Raw genomic sequence first — 17,966 nt, forward strand, 5'->3', positions numbered from 1 at the left:
ATAGAAGAGCCACGGCATTGGCGGGCAATAATCCAACCAGTGCCCACGGGGATTCCTCCTGAGTGAGATCACAGGGTCACGGAAACACCTTAAAATGCAAAGAGACTCCTTGCTATGCTTGGCTGACGTTGTGCTCATGAAGAATCGAAAGTACAATTCTCAGATCGGAGTGTTTTCCCCAACACGTGCTACCAAATGCTTTCCCATCTCTTCCCTGACGTTTCACTAAAATGGAAGCCTAACAACTACTTATATCCTACGTTCTGTCAGATTGAACTTTGGCTCTGAAAGTGTGGATTAGAAGTCTTAAGGAAATAAAGGAGAGAGAGAGAGTGGATTTTAGAAGACCAGAGAGCTTGAGGAGAAAGCATGCATCCATGCACCGTGGGACATGCACCGAACATCCTTCCAGGGGTGAAGCTTGTGAGGCAGAAAAGCTTGTTTCTGTGATATCCATCTTCTTTAAGGACGGTGAATTGCACTGATTCAATTCGTAAGCTCATTGACTGTTATCCTGCCTTTAAAAATAACTGTTCAGTGATAACCGTAATAAATGAGGGGTTTGGAGGACCACTGGGTTTTTATCTGCACACGCATCCCCTCACTATGCTTCCCCATTGAAGGAAATCCCTTAAAGAGAGAGGACAGAGGATGAATGCTCAGGTTTGGACCGTTTAGAAGTAAACTGTCTACTTGGGAAAGGAAGAGCCAGGCTTCATCTTGGTGGAGGTGGGAGGGGGCTGGACAGGAGTCACCAGTAGAGACAGAACACTAAGACCTCAAGAGGGATCAGAACAGAGAGGTGATCTCTCGGCCAGAAGCTTCAAAGACAGGCAGTCTCTGGTCCTATAACCTAAGTCACACGATTCTTATTTTATGACATTTTAAGACATACAGTTGTATCACATGGTGTTTTAAGTCATATATTTCTCAAGTCAGGGTAAAAGGAAACCCGAAATAAATCTTGGTTGCTATGGTTTCCATCATTTAAAAGGTGTCGCTCAGCTGAACACAAATAAAACTTGGGTTTGCTTTTTCCCCAGAGACTCTGCCTGGAGACAGCCCTCTCACGTGTCTGACACCCTCCCCACCGCACCTTCAGTGGTTCCAGTGAGGGTCCTGAGAGGCGCCAGCAAGCCAGGCAGCACACCCTGCAACGGGGCGGCTCGGAACTCGGCAGGAATGAACACCAGGGAGGAATCGAAAGCGATCTCTTCCAGCTCAGCCCGGTCGGCCACCTTGCTCCCGACGGCAAAGGCCATGATGCCGCTTCTCTTCAGCTCCTGGGCAGGCTGGCTGACTTCATCTAAGGACTTACCACCTGTAATCAGCACCAAAAGCTTAGGGACCCCCTCGGCGGCCCGATAGCCGGCCGCCTCCGTGAACAGGTTGTTCCGAACAAAGTCCAGAGCAGAGCCTGTGTACGAGGCCGAGCCATCCATGGACTTCATCTTCCTCACGGCGGTTATGACCTCCCTCTTGGTGGGGTAGGTATTGAAATAAAACTCCGGCCTCACTGTGTCTGCATACTGAGCCACTGCCACCTGGATATAATCCGGTCCGATCTCCAGCCTCTGGATGACCTTGGCAACGAAGTCGCGGATTGCATTGAAGCTGACCAGTCCCAGTGCAGAAGAGCCATCCACCAGGAAAACTATGTCCCTCTTGTTGATTTCAATGACTGTAGGTAGCAACGTGACAAGGTGAGTAGAATAGCCTTACGCATCACATTCAGTATGACTCTCTACACAGCTAACACCACCCAAGGGGAGTTCCCTTTGCCCTGGCCAATGTCAAGTCCACGGGAGCCCCTGAGGAACTTGTCCTAACACACACATTAGTTATAGCTGCGCTAGTTACAGCTTCCCTACGGCTGGCAAGTGGGGCTCCCCAAACCCCCACCCTCTCTTAGTACTTTTTACAAAACAGTTGCACAAAAATCAACGTAGATTTATTCAACACTTATTTACCCTATTGTCACTAAAAATGTCAGCAAGCTCTTTTCTACCATAAATCCATAGCTTGGGTTTTAGAGGTGAGAACGAAGCCATAGCTCAAATAATTACAGAAGCAGTCAGCGTCTGCTCGGAGAGCCCTGCGCTTCACAATCCTGACTTCATGAACACCTACTGCCAAGTGCACAACTTGAACAAGCATAAGCACCTCTATTCCTTTTGGTACCCTTGTCCCTGCCTTGATTTTTTCAGGCAAGGGAAAAAAAAAAACACCAATTATTTGGCATCCTAAACTTATAAAAAGGAAATCAATGTCAAAACTAGGAAGTGGCCCAGAAGCATTTGCATTTAAGAGAGAGGCGTTGTGCAGGTCCCACGTTACATGTTAAGGTTATGACAACCCAAAGACAACTCACAAAGCAAAAACACCTTAACAAGATCACTGCCTCCAAGTGACTATGAACTTGTGTCCACCTGCTGTATCGACATCCAGGCAGCACACCTGAGTCTCAGGAACCGAGGCTCATATCGGACCACAGCACCCCATCCAGAAAACGGAGAAGGCTTCCAAGACTCGTAAGATCGTAAATGGCTCAAGCAGAGGCAGGAGTGTTTGCAATTTATTAAATGATCATCTGCATATGAGGAGGCCTCGTTACCCCCTGCAGTCAGATGGATGGCACGTAACACTTTAGTTCACTTGACGTTTGATTATATTGACAGCACTGGTCCAAACTCTCCTCTTTAAGAGAAAACATGTTAATGTACCATAGATACAAAGCATTCAGGGACAGGCGCGTGGAGACCACTGCTTTGGCATTGAGTCGTGGTGTAAACAGTGAATTCCAAGTCCTCCAGCTCTCCATCGAAGCCTGCAGACACGTGGATTCTCCCTACCTGGGGGCGGGGGGGGGGCGGGGGGCGCTGCTGAGAGACCCTGAGGGCCACACCCCCTGCTTCCTCCCTCTCCCTCTCTCCATATACACCTAAAAGCCATATACACAGCTGTGCAGCTAACCACATGTGTGCTTTCTAGACACATACAAGGAGAGCGAGCTCACCTGGAAACACCCACTCTCACAACGCGCCTTCCATACCGTGGATGTAGGAGTTGAAATGATAAATGCAGAGCTTCCTGAATTCAATAAGGTGAATGCAACACATGGATAGATGGAGAGGAAGGCAGATCCCTTTCACCCCCCGGTCTCTGGGCTGACTCACCCCCACCTCATCTCCTCCCTCCCCCTCCAGTAAGAGTTCTCCTCTTCCTGCTGCGAGATGCCAACAGAGCCGTCTCCCCTCTTTCACACGGTTCTGCTGGGGCTGGGTGTGAACACCCTTACCACGGTGACCCTGAAGGTCCTGTAACCAGTCGACTGCGGCCCTCACCTCCCTATTGACCCAAGGACGCCAAGCCCCTGCAAGCCCAGGACCGGTGGCGGTCCTCACTCTCCCACTCTCCTGTTCCCAAGCAAAATCTCCTCCAGCAAACGTCCAGCCCCCATCGCCCTTCCTCGCTGCTGTCTTCCTCTGCACCCTCCTCTTAGGGTGACTCAAGGCTACTCCTAGGTGATTCTTCTCAGTGACTTGGGGACCCTGACCTCCAATAAAGCAGGTCCTCCTGTCCCCCCCAGCTTCACTGAAAAAGATAGAAGCCACTGGAGGACTTCACCCAAGCTGGTGATGCGTGCGCCCTAACCCAGAGGCTTCTCCAGGCTTCCAGGCACCAGTGAGCTCCAGCCCCGCCTCCCCCTGACAGTCCTGGGTGCGGCCAGGTTCCCTCGTGCTGCACGACTGACCGCCACACCTGGCACCTTGTTCCTTCTGCTTCTGTCCTGCAGCTCCTCACAGCAGCCTTCCCTGGCCACTTGACCTACAGCTCTCTCTCCCCCTTCTTTCCCTGACAGCCCCCTTTAGCGTCCTCATCTGTCACGCTCTGGGAGTAGTTTTCTGGTTGTTGGTTTACGTTTTCGTGATCTATCTCCCCATTATACTGCAACGAGCCAGCAGCCACATCAGTCTGGGTCCCCAGTGCTTGGCCTGGTGTCCAGCACATACCTGAGAGCTAAGAATATCTGTTGAATATTTACAGATGAAGCACAAAGATTAAAGACCGTTTTGTAAGTGAGGAGTGAAAGTCAGCTAGGGAAAGCTGAAATAAGGGCCTGGACTGCCATAGATAAAAATGAACTTGATACTTCTCCTGGAACAAAAATATCCTTTCGTCCTCTGTCATCAATTCAAAAAACTGGAGCCCAGAAAGTCTGTGTGGGCTGCCCAGGATCACACAGCTCGTTAACATAAGACCTGGGACCAAAGGCCCGCTCTTCGGACAGCAGCCATGGCGCTCATGAGTGTTTACAAAACCTATGGAAGTCATTCTTTTGTTTCCAAAACCATGCAAGCCCATGGTTTCCAAAACCATGCAATCTATCTAATATTGATAGATTGTATTCCAATCAGAGGGAAGTCTGGAAGTATCAAGAGAATTTTCTGGATGCAATTTTGCATCAATCCTTAATTTACCCCACCCAGCAATATGCCTAAAACCATTAATAATAAAATCCCTGACGGATGGGTGAGATCACCAGTGATGTAACCTGGTCCACCTGGATCTGCCAGATTTTTACCTGCCGCAGCATCAAGCACCACTGGGTTCTTACTGAAATTTTTAAATACACTTCCCGCCTCCCACGTCCGTGAAATGTGTTTTCTTATCTGACTTGCTCAGCTTTATATGTTATTTTAAAATGACTCCAGTCGGGCTCTTTTGCCAAAGGCCTCCCATCTGAGTGTATAATCTCTCCGTCAACAGAGCTACTCTACAACTCAGTAAACACAGGAAAAACGGTTTTCATAAACATCCCCCCAAGCGAGTGCTTTGTTATTTCTTACCTCCAGAAATGCCACTCCTGCTACGCATCACAAAACTGACTTTGGGGAGACAGTTCTCACATGTCAGCACACTCTGACGGGCTGACTTTTAGAGCTCAATGCCATTATCCTGGAGTAACTGTCTCAGAACCATAATGACCCCCAGAGATCCATTTTTAGGATGACTGCATTATAAGTAGATCATACGACGGTGTTTAATAACCAACGTAACAGGTTTGCCGAATTAGCCCTAAAAGCACACTTTCTTGACAACTCATGCTCTAAAAAGAACTTTCCACTCAATCACAGATCTCTGTTTTTTTTGGAACACTGCAACCGTTACAGACACCACATCCAAGAACTAGCTCATCGTGGAAGGACTCGGCTGTGGGTACTTACAGGTTCTCCCGAGGCGAATCATTCTGCAAGGTGCCCACCTGACTTCTACAAAAACACACACAGACAGCCCACTACCACACAGATGGTGAGAAAAGCATACGTACCTTGGGTGACAATGGTTGGCGGTTGCAAGACAATGTGCCTTTGGGCCACGCCAACAATGTACGGCAGTAATTGCTCCTGGACGAGCCCAAAGCTATGGAATTCCGGGACAGTAAACACCAAGTTGTCATTGGTAGCTATGTGCTGAAGCTCTGCCTTGGAGGCGGCCTGGGCTCCGAGGCCAAACGAGAAAATGCTAGCCTGCTTCAGTGCTATGACCGCGTCTCGGATTTCATCACTAGAAGGCCCAGCACTTATGAGGACCAGCACCTGGGGAACCCCTTCCTCCACTCGGCTGCCCCCTGCCCGGGTGAAGTGATTCTCCAGCACAAAATCAAGGGCCAGGCCGACATTGGCCAACTCCCCACCGATGAACCCCAGGGCTTTCACTGCGTCCAGAACCTGAGCCTTGGTGGAATAGCTGTTTAAGGAGAACAGCGTTCTGGGCTCATCGCTATACTGGACCACCCCCACTTGGATCTGCTGAGTTCCAACTGAGAGTCTCTCAAGGAGATTTACAAGGAAGTCGCGAATGACTGCGAAATTGACACTTCCGGTGTTGTTTGATCCATCAATTAGGAAAATAATGTCAGCAGAGTCTTGTTCTTTAAAAGAGAGAAATGCAAAAAGTGAAAGCATTAGAACAAGTGACCACATGCATCGTTCAGTGTTCTGACATGTTTCTTGGGAAACCAATAAGAAACACGAAATATGGACAAACAAAACACACGTTGATTAAGGAATGTGAAATTCTCTTTTAGTTCTGCATTCTGAATGGATAAGAGGCAACTTCTTAACATCATTTCTTAACAGAAATGATGGTGTTTAGTAGGGCATTTGATATCAAATTTTCTTCTGTGCCATCTTTGTAGTCAAATTTCAACACATATTCAATTTCTGGGTATATTCTGAAATTTTCTACTAAATTTGGAGGGAACTGTAGCTGCATGGAATTATGCATTACCATACCTACAGGAGAAAGTAAAGGAGTATATTAACAAAGGTCCAAAGATGATTTCTAATTTGAGGACATTTCTCTTATAATCCTCAAGTCATTATAAGAATTTTCTTTGTCCAAATCCACAGCATAAGACAGAATCCCAGATTTAGGGTTTGGTGATTCATCATCCCAGTATGTTAAACACTTGATTCCTTGAGCAACTGTTGTTCCTTCTTTTTTACTTTAAAAACCAAAGTGGCTGTGTATCTACCACTTTGGGAATACAAAAAGGAGAACTCAAACAGCATTTACGGTTTGGATTCAAAAATGCTCTGATACATTTTGGTTTGATTTTTGTTTCTCAAATGACGTTTAGTTGCGTGAAACTCAAATGCAAGTCTGGGATTCAGCTAAGTGTTCTCTTCATTTATTTTTGCCATTGCCTCTATATTCAATCACATAATGCAGAACAATGTTAAGCAGAGTGATATGAAACCAGTCATGACATAATTATCCAACCTTATTTTTATGACATCGTAGACCGAGTGCCTGGCAAGCCCATGGGCATCTAGTAAACCCTGAATCAGAATTAGCTCCGGAGTTATACAAATGGACATAAAAAGGCTGACCAAGACCTCTTTGCTCCCCACAATGGCAAACATGACACTTCCATTCTGTTACTGAGAATGGGGGTTTCACAGAAGCACTGAGCAAGGAATAGCAATCAATAAACTATGAACCTGGGTGGAATATTTCAAAGCCTCATCTGCTAGAATGTTTAAATCTGGCTGAGTTAAACGATATGAAAAGTAAAATTATTCTAGCAAATATATTTTAATAACCTAAGTAGATGTTAGGAATAGGAAGAGATTTTATGTGAGCATATATGGTATTTATATTCTGGATTTTAGGAAGCTATGTTTGGAGTATAATTGTAATATTATATATACAATCATTCATTCTGATATTTTTAATGACAGTGAACATTTTATACATAAAATTAATTTTTCCTGGTACCAACAAAATTGCTTTTATTTCCACAATGGAAACAGGATACAAATCTTGTCTCATGGAATTAAGGAATTTTGCTATAGTGAAATGATGTTCTTACCCAAGCTCTCCCCTTGGGGAATCTTAGCCAAGGATGGCTGCAGTTGGGATTACTGGAATCAGAACTGCTCTCTTTCTCCCCTTACATACGTGAAACCCCTAACAGTAATTTTGTAGAGGGATTCCTTTCATAGGGAAAGATACTAATGTGAAAATATCTTGTAAGATTTTATAAGATATTAACTTAGCATTTGCTAAGAATTGCAAAGCATTTCCTACTCTTTAACCAAACCGTAAGGTTCCTGAAGGATCTTATGGGATGGTGCGGTGTCAGCAGTGTGAATTATGTTGCAAGCCATAGAAATGGCCCACATGGTGCCGGGAGCTCCAGGTTCAGCAAACCATACCACAAAATTCCTCAACACTTCCCAGGCCTAAACCAATGACCCTGAGGGACAAAGGAAGATTTGCCCCTTACTCAACAAACTGAGACCTTTAAAGGAAGGACTAACTCTGAACCTAAGATCAATAAAAGAAGAACGATCCCTAAATCACAGATGACTCATTCCTTATTAATTTATTACTTACTTTTTGATCGCGGTTCACAATAGAATAAATAAAATAAACAAACACTGAGGGAAAACCCTTGATTACTGCTCTTCTAAAAAGCTGAACCACAGCAGGTCATAGAAAAATGTTGGATAATTTGTCATCACTGAAAAAACCACGTTGTCCTCTTATGCACACAATGATGGGACACACAAGGGCATGCTGTTATCCAGGAGAGCCGAAGCCTCAGACAGACACAAGAGAGACCGGTTCCTGTGTACAGCAAGGCATACCAGGGATCGATATTAACTCTAAGCGGAATCAGGTCTTTCTAAAATTCAAAATGAGAAGTTGTCTGGTTTCCTGCTTTTATGGCTCATGTATCACACCATCTGTGGCATTTTCTATGGAAAAGTTTCCAAACAGCCATGGAAAAATCATAGGTTCCTTCAACATCGTTGGAAACACTACTTTCCTGAGCACACTGGTGTGGGCACAATGTTTTCCTTAGCTCATGGGATGCTTCCTTTTTCCAAGCAAAATTTAAAAGATCACATTAGTATTTCCTATGCAAACACAAAACTGCAGATAGGTTTTGCGAGTTTTCTAAATCTTTATATTTTGCAAAGAAAAGAAAGTTCATCCTCGCGGATACATAGGTCACCTTTAGCTCTTGCTTTAGTAAAGCTTTTGTATTTTATATCCATTGATAAAAGGGATTCAAAAAAACGCAACTTTCAGTGATTACTTGAGTACAGTTCATTTAGAACAGCACCATCATATATATATTCACGGGGAAAAGTTACCTACCTAGTGGGCAGGAAACGGAAAGAAATGGCCCTAACTTATTAGCAATCTCCATAATGCCTTCCTGACTACCTTTCCCAAAAACTATAAGCAGAGAATTTTTATTATTATTATTATTTTTTTGCTATGGAACATGCAGTGGGACATGATACTGGCAGAATTGCAGAGTGAAGTTAATTAGAAAAGACAACATAAATGGATTAATATCCCACCCCGGTGCTGCTAGCGGCTTGGACACTAGAAGACAGAGATGCTTTCTTGGCATAAAAACAAAGGTTTTGTCATTTGTGTGGAAACAGACTATGTTGACAGGCTCATGTAGCATTCACATGGTAATCTAATCGTTTATCCATTTATATAACGGTTAAACATAATGGCGAACTCATCCACCCTTTTTCCTGAATTGGCCAAAACACCAATAAAGAGAAGACGTTCCCTTTCTCACCTGATCCCTTTCACTGTTTTTGCCATGGAAGAGTTATTATCCCTATATCCAGAAAAGCAATGATTAGCGGATTATTGATGCTGAGCACATTGTAGCCAATGGAAAAGGTCATTAGAGCTGCCATCTTGTAACCTCCTTGTAACCTGCAGTGCTTGGTTTGGGGTGCTCTCAGGGTCCACCTTCTTTTCCTGTAATCTGGCAGGATCGACACTAGTGTCATAATGCAGAGGTGAGACACATCATTTGAAGTAGGGAATGCTATTCAGGTTTAATGCAAATAATCCAGACTGCATCACCCCTCTCTTAGAAGTAGACCCACTGGTAGGGTCATGAGCCCTCCCACCCCTATCAAAGCTGAAATCACGGATAACCATTGGGGAAACCATTTTAATCTCCTGAAATGCCCCGGGGTTGGTTAGTTCTGTAACCCTTCTCTTAACCACGATCTGCCTGCCCGGCTCCTATCTAATGACATCTACTCATCTTGCTCCCCAACTCCCTGTTTTCAGGATCTCTCTTATGAAAAACTGATGTCTAGTACTATTTGCCTAAAAACACCATTATTCTGATCACAATCCAGAAAGCCTTTCTCTGGACTCCTCCTCAACTGCCTCTAGGTCTCTTCTGCCTCATCCTGGCCCCTGCTCCTCTGGCTTTCCAGAAGTCTCCCAGCCCCTTCCAACTCTCATCTGCTTCCCCGCCCAGCGAGGTCCCCAAGGCGGGCTATTTCAGGAATTTACTAGCTACCGTCTTAGCAATGATAAATTTCCTTCCCAAGAAGATCTTCTTGCCCCTCTATCATCCTCTCTTTGCAAGCTCCAACCTGGTAGCTTTTTTCTTCCAAGAATGCCTGAGATATCTTCAGAACACCAGGGAGCCACGCTCATGGACAAGACCCCAGGCTGTGGTCTCTGATGACAACTGAACATCACTGCAAGTCAGCAGTTTCTTCTTGATCCTTTTTTGTGATCCCTTCCTCCTAGCCCTGTTGCAGCTGTTCAAAAATAACTTCGATTCCTCCAAGCTCCCAAGCACCACTGCTTCTCTCCCTCTGCCATCTTCTCTTATTGGATGATTGATGCCAACTCAACCTGAACACTGTCAACGTCTCCCCTTTCCACCTCAGTATCTTAGAAATATGATACCCTTCTCCTCCTTTCCCTTCATCTTGTGGGACACACATCTCTCCTTCTGGAGCTCATCTCTCGCTTGAGCTCTCCCACCCTAGCTTTCTGACCATTCTCCTAGAATTCTCTCCTACCCACAGTCAGTTGGCGACATGGACTCATTTGGGGACACAGGGAGTTCCCTCTGTCCTACTCGTCGCTGATGAGGAAGCCTAGCCCTGGTCAGAATTGCTGTGGTGCAATACATTTGAAATTTACCTGTGGAATTCCTTCCCTATCAGTCTTTAGGCACTTAGCACTGGCAAGAGAGCTAATAGGTGTGACTGGTTAAGTGACTTGCCGGACAATTAGTTCCATGCACATCACCATGCATGAACACATCCATGTAAAGTCGCTGCATCATCGGTACTTCCAGAGTGACACTGATGAGGACCATCGGAATCTCAGAAGCATCTCTATGGGCACAGCCATGGTGACAGTGTGGAGGAGAAGTGGGAAAACCCACTCCAGAGCCAACATGTAAGGGCCTCCAGCTCTAAAACTCAATTTCTTCAAAATAGATTTGGACTGGATCATCTCTAAGGCCTCTCACAATTCTAATTCCATCAAAACTCTGAAATAAATCCCATTGAGTCAAAGACAGGAGCTCTGCGTGTTGCTTCACTGGACCTAAAGTGGACCCCCCCCTTCCCCCTCCACTCAAACTCTTTCAGACACGGAGTTTTCTTTAAAGGAAACAGGCTCTCTATCCCAGGAACAATGAAGGGACTTTTGTTAGGTACCTGCCCAGCCACGCTGAGTCTGTCTTGTCCAAGGAAGGCAGAAGCAACCTCTTGTGGGGTCATAATATCAGGATGTGCTTTTTTAGAGTTAGAATATTAATTGTCTCAAAAGCAAAGAATTCCTCTTGAAGGTAGATGAATTGCTCTGTTTTGGAAGGAGACTACAGAGAATATTCAAACCTTTGTTTTTAGACCTGTGAACAGGCATCTCTTCCCTAATCCGCCCACCATCTTTTAGCCATAATATTGCCTTAATGCCAGCGGTTGCCAAGCTTATCTCCAAAGAAGAGCGAGGCAGGCAGCAGCTTGGCGATGTTGCCATTACCTGTGATGTCTTTAAGGGTCTCTGTGCCTCCAGCCCTTTCTGGAGTCATGGATGAATGCACACAGGCCACTAAGTTTCCTACTATGTCATGAAGTGAGGTAAAATTCTCTAGGTTGAAAATATGCATATTGAGCGGTTCACTTGCTGTTTCTTTTAACGCTCCTTCATCTGCATCCTCAACTCCAATTGCAAACACGTTAACATCAGCAGATTTAAGTTCCGCTGAAGGCAGAGCAAGGGCATCCTTCGAGTGTCCATCAGTTAACATTACGATAACCTGAGGGACTCCATCACTGGCCCGGCTTCCGGCAGCCTCAGTGAGGTGATTCTGCATTACGTATTCTAATCCTTTTCCAGTCTGATTGCTTCCCCCAGTATAAGACATGTTGGAAACATGGGAGAGGACTTCTTGTTTAGAACGATACGTATTTAACAGGAACTCGGTATCTGGGCTGCCGTTGAACCAGACCAGAGCAAAACGGAAATCGTTTTCTCCCACAGCTAAAGATTTTATAACATCATATAGAAACTCTTGAACAAGTTGGAAATGTTCCTTTCCAATGCTCCAAAAGGAATCCACTAGAAATATTATATCGGCAGCAGCACCATTTTTGACATCTTTAAAAAAAGACATTGGTTTAGATGTTTCTCCTGTTCAAGAAATGACTTCCCATCAGTGCAAAGCCTTCCTCAACTCATTCAGTTTCCACTCTGCTGTTACTAAATAATTTACACCTCATGTGTGAAACAGGCGGGGACGCTGACTTACCTGAGAAACAGGGACCTGGACACATGGACCCAACAACTGTCGGTGCCCAGTCATTGACCCAAGTTCCATATGCAATGACTGCCATACGTGGACCAGTAGCAGGTTCCACAATGGGGAAAAACATTCCCTGGCGTGTCCTTTAACTCTAGATGATTCTTTGTGGTAGTTTGAACCCCAAGACCCACCTGCTCAGGTGGAAAGGATATCCTATCACAGGTAGCCAAGCATCATCTTGGAAATTCCTTCCTCAGCTTTGAGTCTGAAACTGGGCCCCGACAAGATAGAATACTGAAATCTACTACAGTTTTACCTCCCATGCTTTGGGTAATTTGCCAGAAAAATAAGTATTATAAATACATCTTAAGAAGACTTGTATAACTGTAGGGAAGGGCAAAGTCTCATTTCTTTCAGACTTTTTAGCATGAAGAAAGGTACCCTAACTCATCACTACATCTTCAGAGCCATCTAAGCCCTCTTAGATGCTGAACAGTATTCATCTCTTTCAAAGATGAATCTAGTTCTCTCTTAAAAGTAGGAGCAAGAGGCTCCAGGTGCCAGGCTGTGGGTGGCTGGGAAGTGCCCTTCTGCACTGGGCCAGGCTGGCTGTGCACAGCAGGCCCCTGGACTCTACTCACCTGGGGCTGACCCGATGCCCCAAGCCATGCTCCCCTGGCATTGAGGTGGTCCTCACCAGGCCGCCATCTAAGAACTACCAGGTCCAGAGGGAGAATCCCCATCAGAAGCTCAGCTCTCCAAGCAAAGGAGAGGGACCCAAGTCACTCCTTCCCAGCTCATAATACATGAACCATTTCTCATTTTTCTAGAACTCTGCAAGCAAGTTCTTAATAGGATGAGTTGGGATCCATTTTTAAGTAGTTTGGGGAAACTGATATTTAAAGATTTGATGATTCTAGATGAAAAACGTCTTTTCCTGTCCGGAGTGAGAAAGAAATGGCAACATTTGTGTTTGTTTTTGTTGTTTTTTCAGGGAAAATAATTTTTTGCTCTCAACCATTGTCTTCCCTGGGTTTTATGTGCTCAGACATCAACCAGTGCCAGAAATGTGGAAAAGCTCTTCAGACGGTAAAATATTCTCGACACAAACTTTCTGCTCACACCCAAGGTAAAAACAAACCACTTGCAAACCACCGCCAAGGTATCAAACCCAAGTTTCAGTAAAAAGAACCTCTCTCTCACTGGATAAAGAGGAGCAAAAAGTCTGTAAAGTAAATGAACATCCTGTAGTCAATGGCTTGTCTATCTCTTCAAAGCTTATCTAAGCTCTATATTCAGCTCATGACGCCTAAGATCTAAAATCAGAGAATACTGTTCCTTTTAATGAAATGAAGAGATGTTTCTGGATCTTACCTGCTTGTTGCTGCGCACGAGTAAAGGAAAAGCCTGAGAAAAAAAGGCAAAAGATGGCCACTAAAGGCAAATGCCGATGCTTCCTCATTTTGATTTTGTCTAAGCACCAAGTGAGAACCTACGAGAAAAAACAGGACAAAGGAGAATGATCAGGTATTGACTCCCCGATTACTAACAAATGAATCAAGGGTTTATCCCTTTTATGAAAAATAGTTTTGACTAAACATAGACATGAGAATCTTTGAATCTAGTGATTGTAGGACTTTGGCCATAGCTAAAAATTGTGCAGTTCAACTTTTTTTCCTCTCAAATTGAGGCAGGCAAAAATAGTATATCACGAAACAAATGGCAGAATGAAAAAGGGTCAGGAGAAAAGGTGCTCAGAGGCACAAAGGGGCAGGTTGGTGACGCCCAGCCTAACTGTCAATCGTGTCTAACGGAATCCCGCGGGGAAGCTTCCGTTCAGGGAGGGAACGGGCTTCATCCAAATCACAACGTGTACCAACCATGGCAGCTGGGACCATTTCGAATCTTGCCCTCATTCTCTGTTAATATTTAGCACTTTTCCTCCACCAAAAACCTGCTGTGTGTCCAACGCCAATCACAGGATGGAGCACACCCTGGGATACTGAATTAGCAAGACTGAAGCCAGTCACGAGGGCTGATGGCCACATAGCATGGTCTCCCATGCAAATTTAACTGCCAGCCAGCCGGGCTCAAATCTGGATGGGCGCAGTGGGCTGTGTCACCATCACTTTTCCGTTCAAGCAAACACCACCTTCTCCCCATGCCACATCTGAAAGCACCCTGACCCACACCAAAGCTTCAGGTCAGCATCTTCACCCTCCAATCTCCAGTGACAGCAGCTTGAGGGTCTGGGCTCTTCCTTATGACCCTCCAGAGAGCCAGCCTAGGTCTTCTCCACCTGGGCTTAGGTCCCCTTGCAGGACATCACCTCTTTTCTCTTCCCCTTGATCCAAGGCTCTGGTTTCCCCCAACTCTTTCTTAGGTCTTAGGTATATGACATGCGCAGACCCACTAGACCCCATGCTTGATTTAATGATTTGTTGTTGCTGTCTTAACATTCTTAATAACTTTTGGACAAGGACCCTTCATGTTCATTTTGCATCGAGCCCACAGATTCTGGAGCTGGTCCTGGCTACAGCTGTGCATGTGTATCAATGACTCTTCTTACCCTTACCCAGACTTGGCAGGGGTTCCCTGGTCAGAGCCTTGGGTAACAGCATCAGAGAGGAGGGGCGTGCCGGTCAAAATTATTGGTTATTTTTTCTTGTCCTTAGTTTCAAGCAGTACTATTTAATATTGAAAATTATGTGGTATAGACTACAGTCAAGCGAGAAGTCCCATTTGGTTTAAGAAACCTAAATATTTTCATCTGGAGAGATTGGGTTACCATCATAATTTACAGTTCATTGTTAGGGTTTGAAGATTAAGAAGGCGGCCTTGGGAATTACAGCATGAAAAGGTAATCATCATCAGTATAAATAAAAATCAAAAACCTCTCACTCTGGGGCATTTTTTGGTAGAAACAGAAAAACAAATCCTAAAATGCATACAGAATTTCAAAGGACCCAGAAGAGCCAAAGCAAACTTGAGAAAGGAAAAATAGAGCTGGAGACCTCATATTTCCTGATTTCAAATCATATTACAAAGCTACTGTAATCAAAACAATATGGGACTGGAATAAAGACAAACATGTCAACCAATGGAATAAAATAAAGATCCGAGAAACAAACCCTCAAGTATATGGTCAAATAAGCTTCTATAACAGTACCAAGGTTACACAATGGGGTCAGGATAGTCTCTTCAACAAATGATGCTGGAAAAACTGTATATCCACATGCAAAAAATGAAGTTGGACCCTTACCTTACACCACTTACAAAGAACTAACTCAAAATGGATTATAAATGTAAATGTAAGACCTGAAACTATTACACATTTAGAAGAAAATATAGGAGAAAATCTTCATAATATTGGATTTGGGAATGATTTCTTCCATATGACACCAAAAGCACAGACAACAAAAGCAAGGACAGACAAATGGTACTATATCAAACTTAAAAACTTTTACACAGCAAAGGAAACAATCAACAGAGTGAAGAGGCAAGCTACAGAATGGGAGAAAATATTCACAAACCATATATCTGATAAGGGGTTCATATCAGAACACATAAAGAACTCCCACAACTTTACAACAAGATCTGATTTAAAAATAGGTAAAGGACTTGAATAGACATTTCTCCAGAGAAGACATACGAATGGCCAATAAGTATATGAAAAAACACTCAGCATCAGAGAAATGAAAATCAAAACCACAATGAGATAATTCAAAAAGAGTCACGTACCACAATGTTCATTGCAGCTCTATTTACAAAAACCGGGACATGGAAGCAACTTAAGTGTCCATCGACAGATGAATGGATAAAGAAGATGTGGCACATATATACAATGGAATATTACTCAGCCATAAAAAGAACTGAAATTGAGTTATTTGTAGTGAGGTGGATGGACCTAGAGTCTGTCATACAGAGTGAAGTAAGTCAGAAAGAGAAAAACAAATACCGTATGCTAACACATATATATGGAATCTAAAAAAAAAAAAAAAGTGGTTCTGAAGAAACTAGGGGCAGGACAGGAATAAAGACACAGACGTAGAGAATGGACTTGAGGACATGGGGAAGGGGAACGGAAAGCTGAGATGAAGTGAGAGAGTGGCATGGACATATATACACTACCAAATGTAAAATAGATAGCTAGTGGGAAGCAGCCACATGGCACAGGGAGATCAGCTCGGTGCTTTGTGTCCACCTAGAGGGGTGGGATAGGGAGGGTGGGAGGGAGGGAGACGCAAGAGGGAGGGTATATGGGGATATATGTATATGTATACCTGATTCACTTTGTTATACAGCAGAAACTAACACAACATTGTAAAGCAATTATATTCCAATAAAGATGTAAAAACAAAAACAAACAAACAAACAAAAACCACAATGAGATATTGCCTCACATCCACTGAGATGGCCACTATCAAACAAACAGTAAACAAGAAGTGCTAATGAGGATGTAGAAATATTGGTACTCTTAGGCACTGTTGGTGTGAATGTAAAACACTGCAACCACTTAGAAAACTGTATGGAGGTTCCTCCAAAAATTAAAAATAGCATGACTATATAAGCCAGCAATCCAGCTTCTGGGTACATATCCAAAATAATTGAAAACAAGATTTTGAAGATATATATATATACACCCAAGTTTAATGCAGCATTATTCATAATAGCCAAGACGTGGAAACAACATAAATGCCCATCAATGGATGAATGGATAAAGAAAATGTGGTACATACATACAATGAAATATTATTCAGCCTGAAATAAAAGAAAGAAATTCTGTCATAGGCTACAACATGAATGAACCTTGAGGACATCATGATAAGTGAAATGAACCAGTCGCAAAGAGGCACGTACCGCAAGATTCAACTTACATGGGGCACCTGAAATAGACAAACTATTAGAAACAGAAAATAGAATGGTAGTCGCTAGAGGGACGGGGAGGTGGGAAGGAGAATTAGTGTCCAAAGGGTACAGAGATTCAGTTCTGCAAGATGAAAAAGTTCTAGAGATCAGTTACACAACAAGGTACATGTAGATAACACGACTGTACTAGTCACTTAAAAATGATTAAATTTGCTCACTTGCTCTACTCTGGGAATCTTCCAGGCCTTTCTATCCAGTCATACCTTTCTTCCCCACACTCTGCTAGACCTATTCCTGAGTTTGTCCTTTGAAAAAAAGCACATGCAATATTTGTGGTCTTTGTAAGTTTTCTTAATTGAGGATATACGGTTTAGAATCGTGTAAATTCTATGTCATGTGTGTTTCACTACAATCTTTCAAAGGATAGGACAAGTTACCTGAGATTTTTCACAGTGTGGATTACTCCATACACCTAGAATGTGGCCATCAGTTTAACAGGAATGGTATAAATGTGGCATCTTTTTTTTGAGGCATGAGTCTTTAAGAGCTAAAACGGGAAAACAATACAACAGCACATATCTTCTTAAAGCATATGTATGTGCCCCTATAATTAAATAACACAACATTTGTCCTTGCTCCTAAATAATATTTGGAAAGGAAGAAGAAAAGAAGTATTTGGGAGCAAATACTAAGGTTTGGGGAAGAGGACTTCAGTCCCAGGAAACTGAAAAGAATCTGATATGAACACTGAGATGTGGTACAAAAGTTATTTCTACCCCAACCAGTGTCATCAGAGCTACAAAATCAGGTCCGCCTAAGGCCTAGGCTTTTGTACCTGCTTGACCTTCCTACCTTGACCTTCCTCTCACCATAGGCCTTCCATGGGCCTGGTGATTCTATCTGTGGTTGTCCGTTGTATATATAATTCAGGAATCCCATTTTCCCCTCATCGCTAAGGAAGACAATGTTAAGGGTGGTC

General features: G+C 43.8%; 1 protein-coding gene across 2 annotated transcripts in view; it reads right to left on the bottom strand.

Annotated features, from left to right (window-relative positions):
• COL6A3 (collagen type VI alpha 3 chain) overlaps positions 1–17,966 on the bottom strand; it is an 85,800-nt gene that overhangs the window by 56,172 nt on the left and 11,662 nt on the right. Inside the window, exons 1-4 of one of the 2 annotated variants that reach the window (XM_079923919.1) lie at positions 13,493–13,610; positions 11,356–11,973; positions 5,333–5,935; positions 1,097–1,681 (exon numbers count right to left, since the gene is read on the bottom strand). In XM_079923919.1, the coding sequence (XP_079780045.1) occupies positions 1,097–1,681; positions 5,333–5,935; positions 11,356–11,973; positions 13,493–13,580 (1,894 nt within the window). In that variant the 5' untranslated portion in view covers positions 13,581–13,610. Of the gene's footprint in view, positions 1–1,096; positions 1,682–5,332; positions 5,936–11,355; positions 11,974–13,492; positions 13,611–17,966 lie in introns of those variants that run through there. The other variant, XM_079923920.1, reaches the window with a different exon arrangement.

This window comes from Stenella coeruleoalba (assembly GCF_951394435.1).
Source record: "Stenella coeruleoalba genome assembly, chromosome: 6".
NCBI classification, from domain to species: Eukaryota; Metazoa; Chordata; class Mammalia; order Artiodactyla; family Delphinidae; genus Stenella; species Stenella coeruleoalba.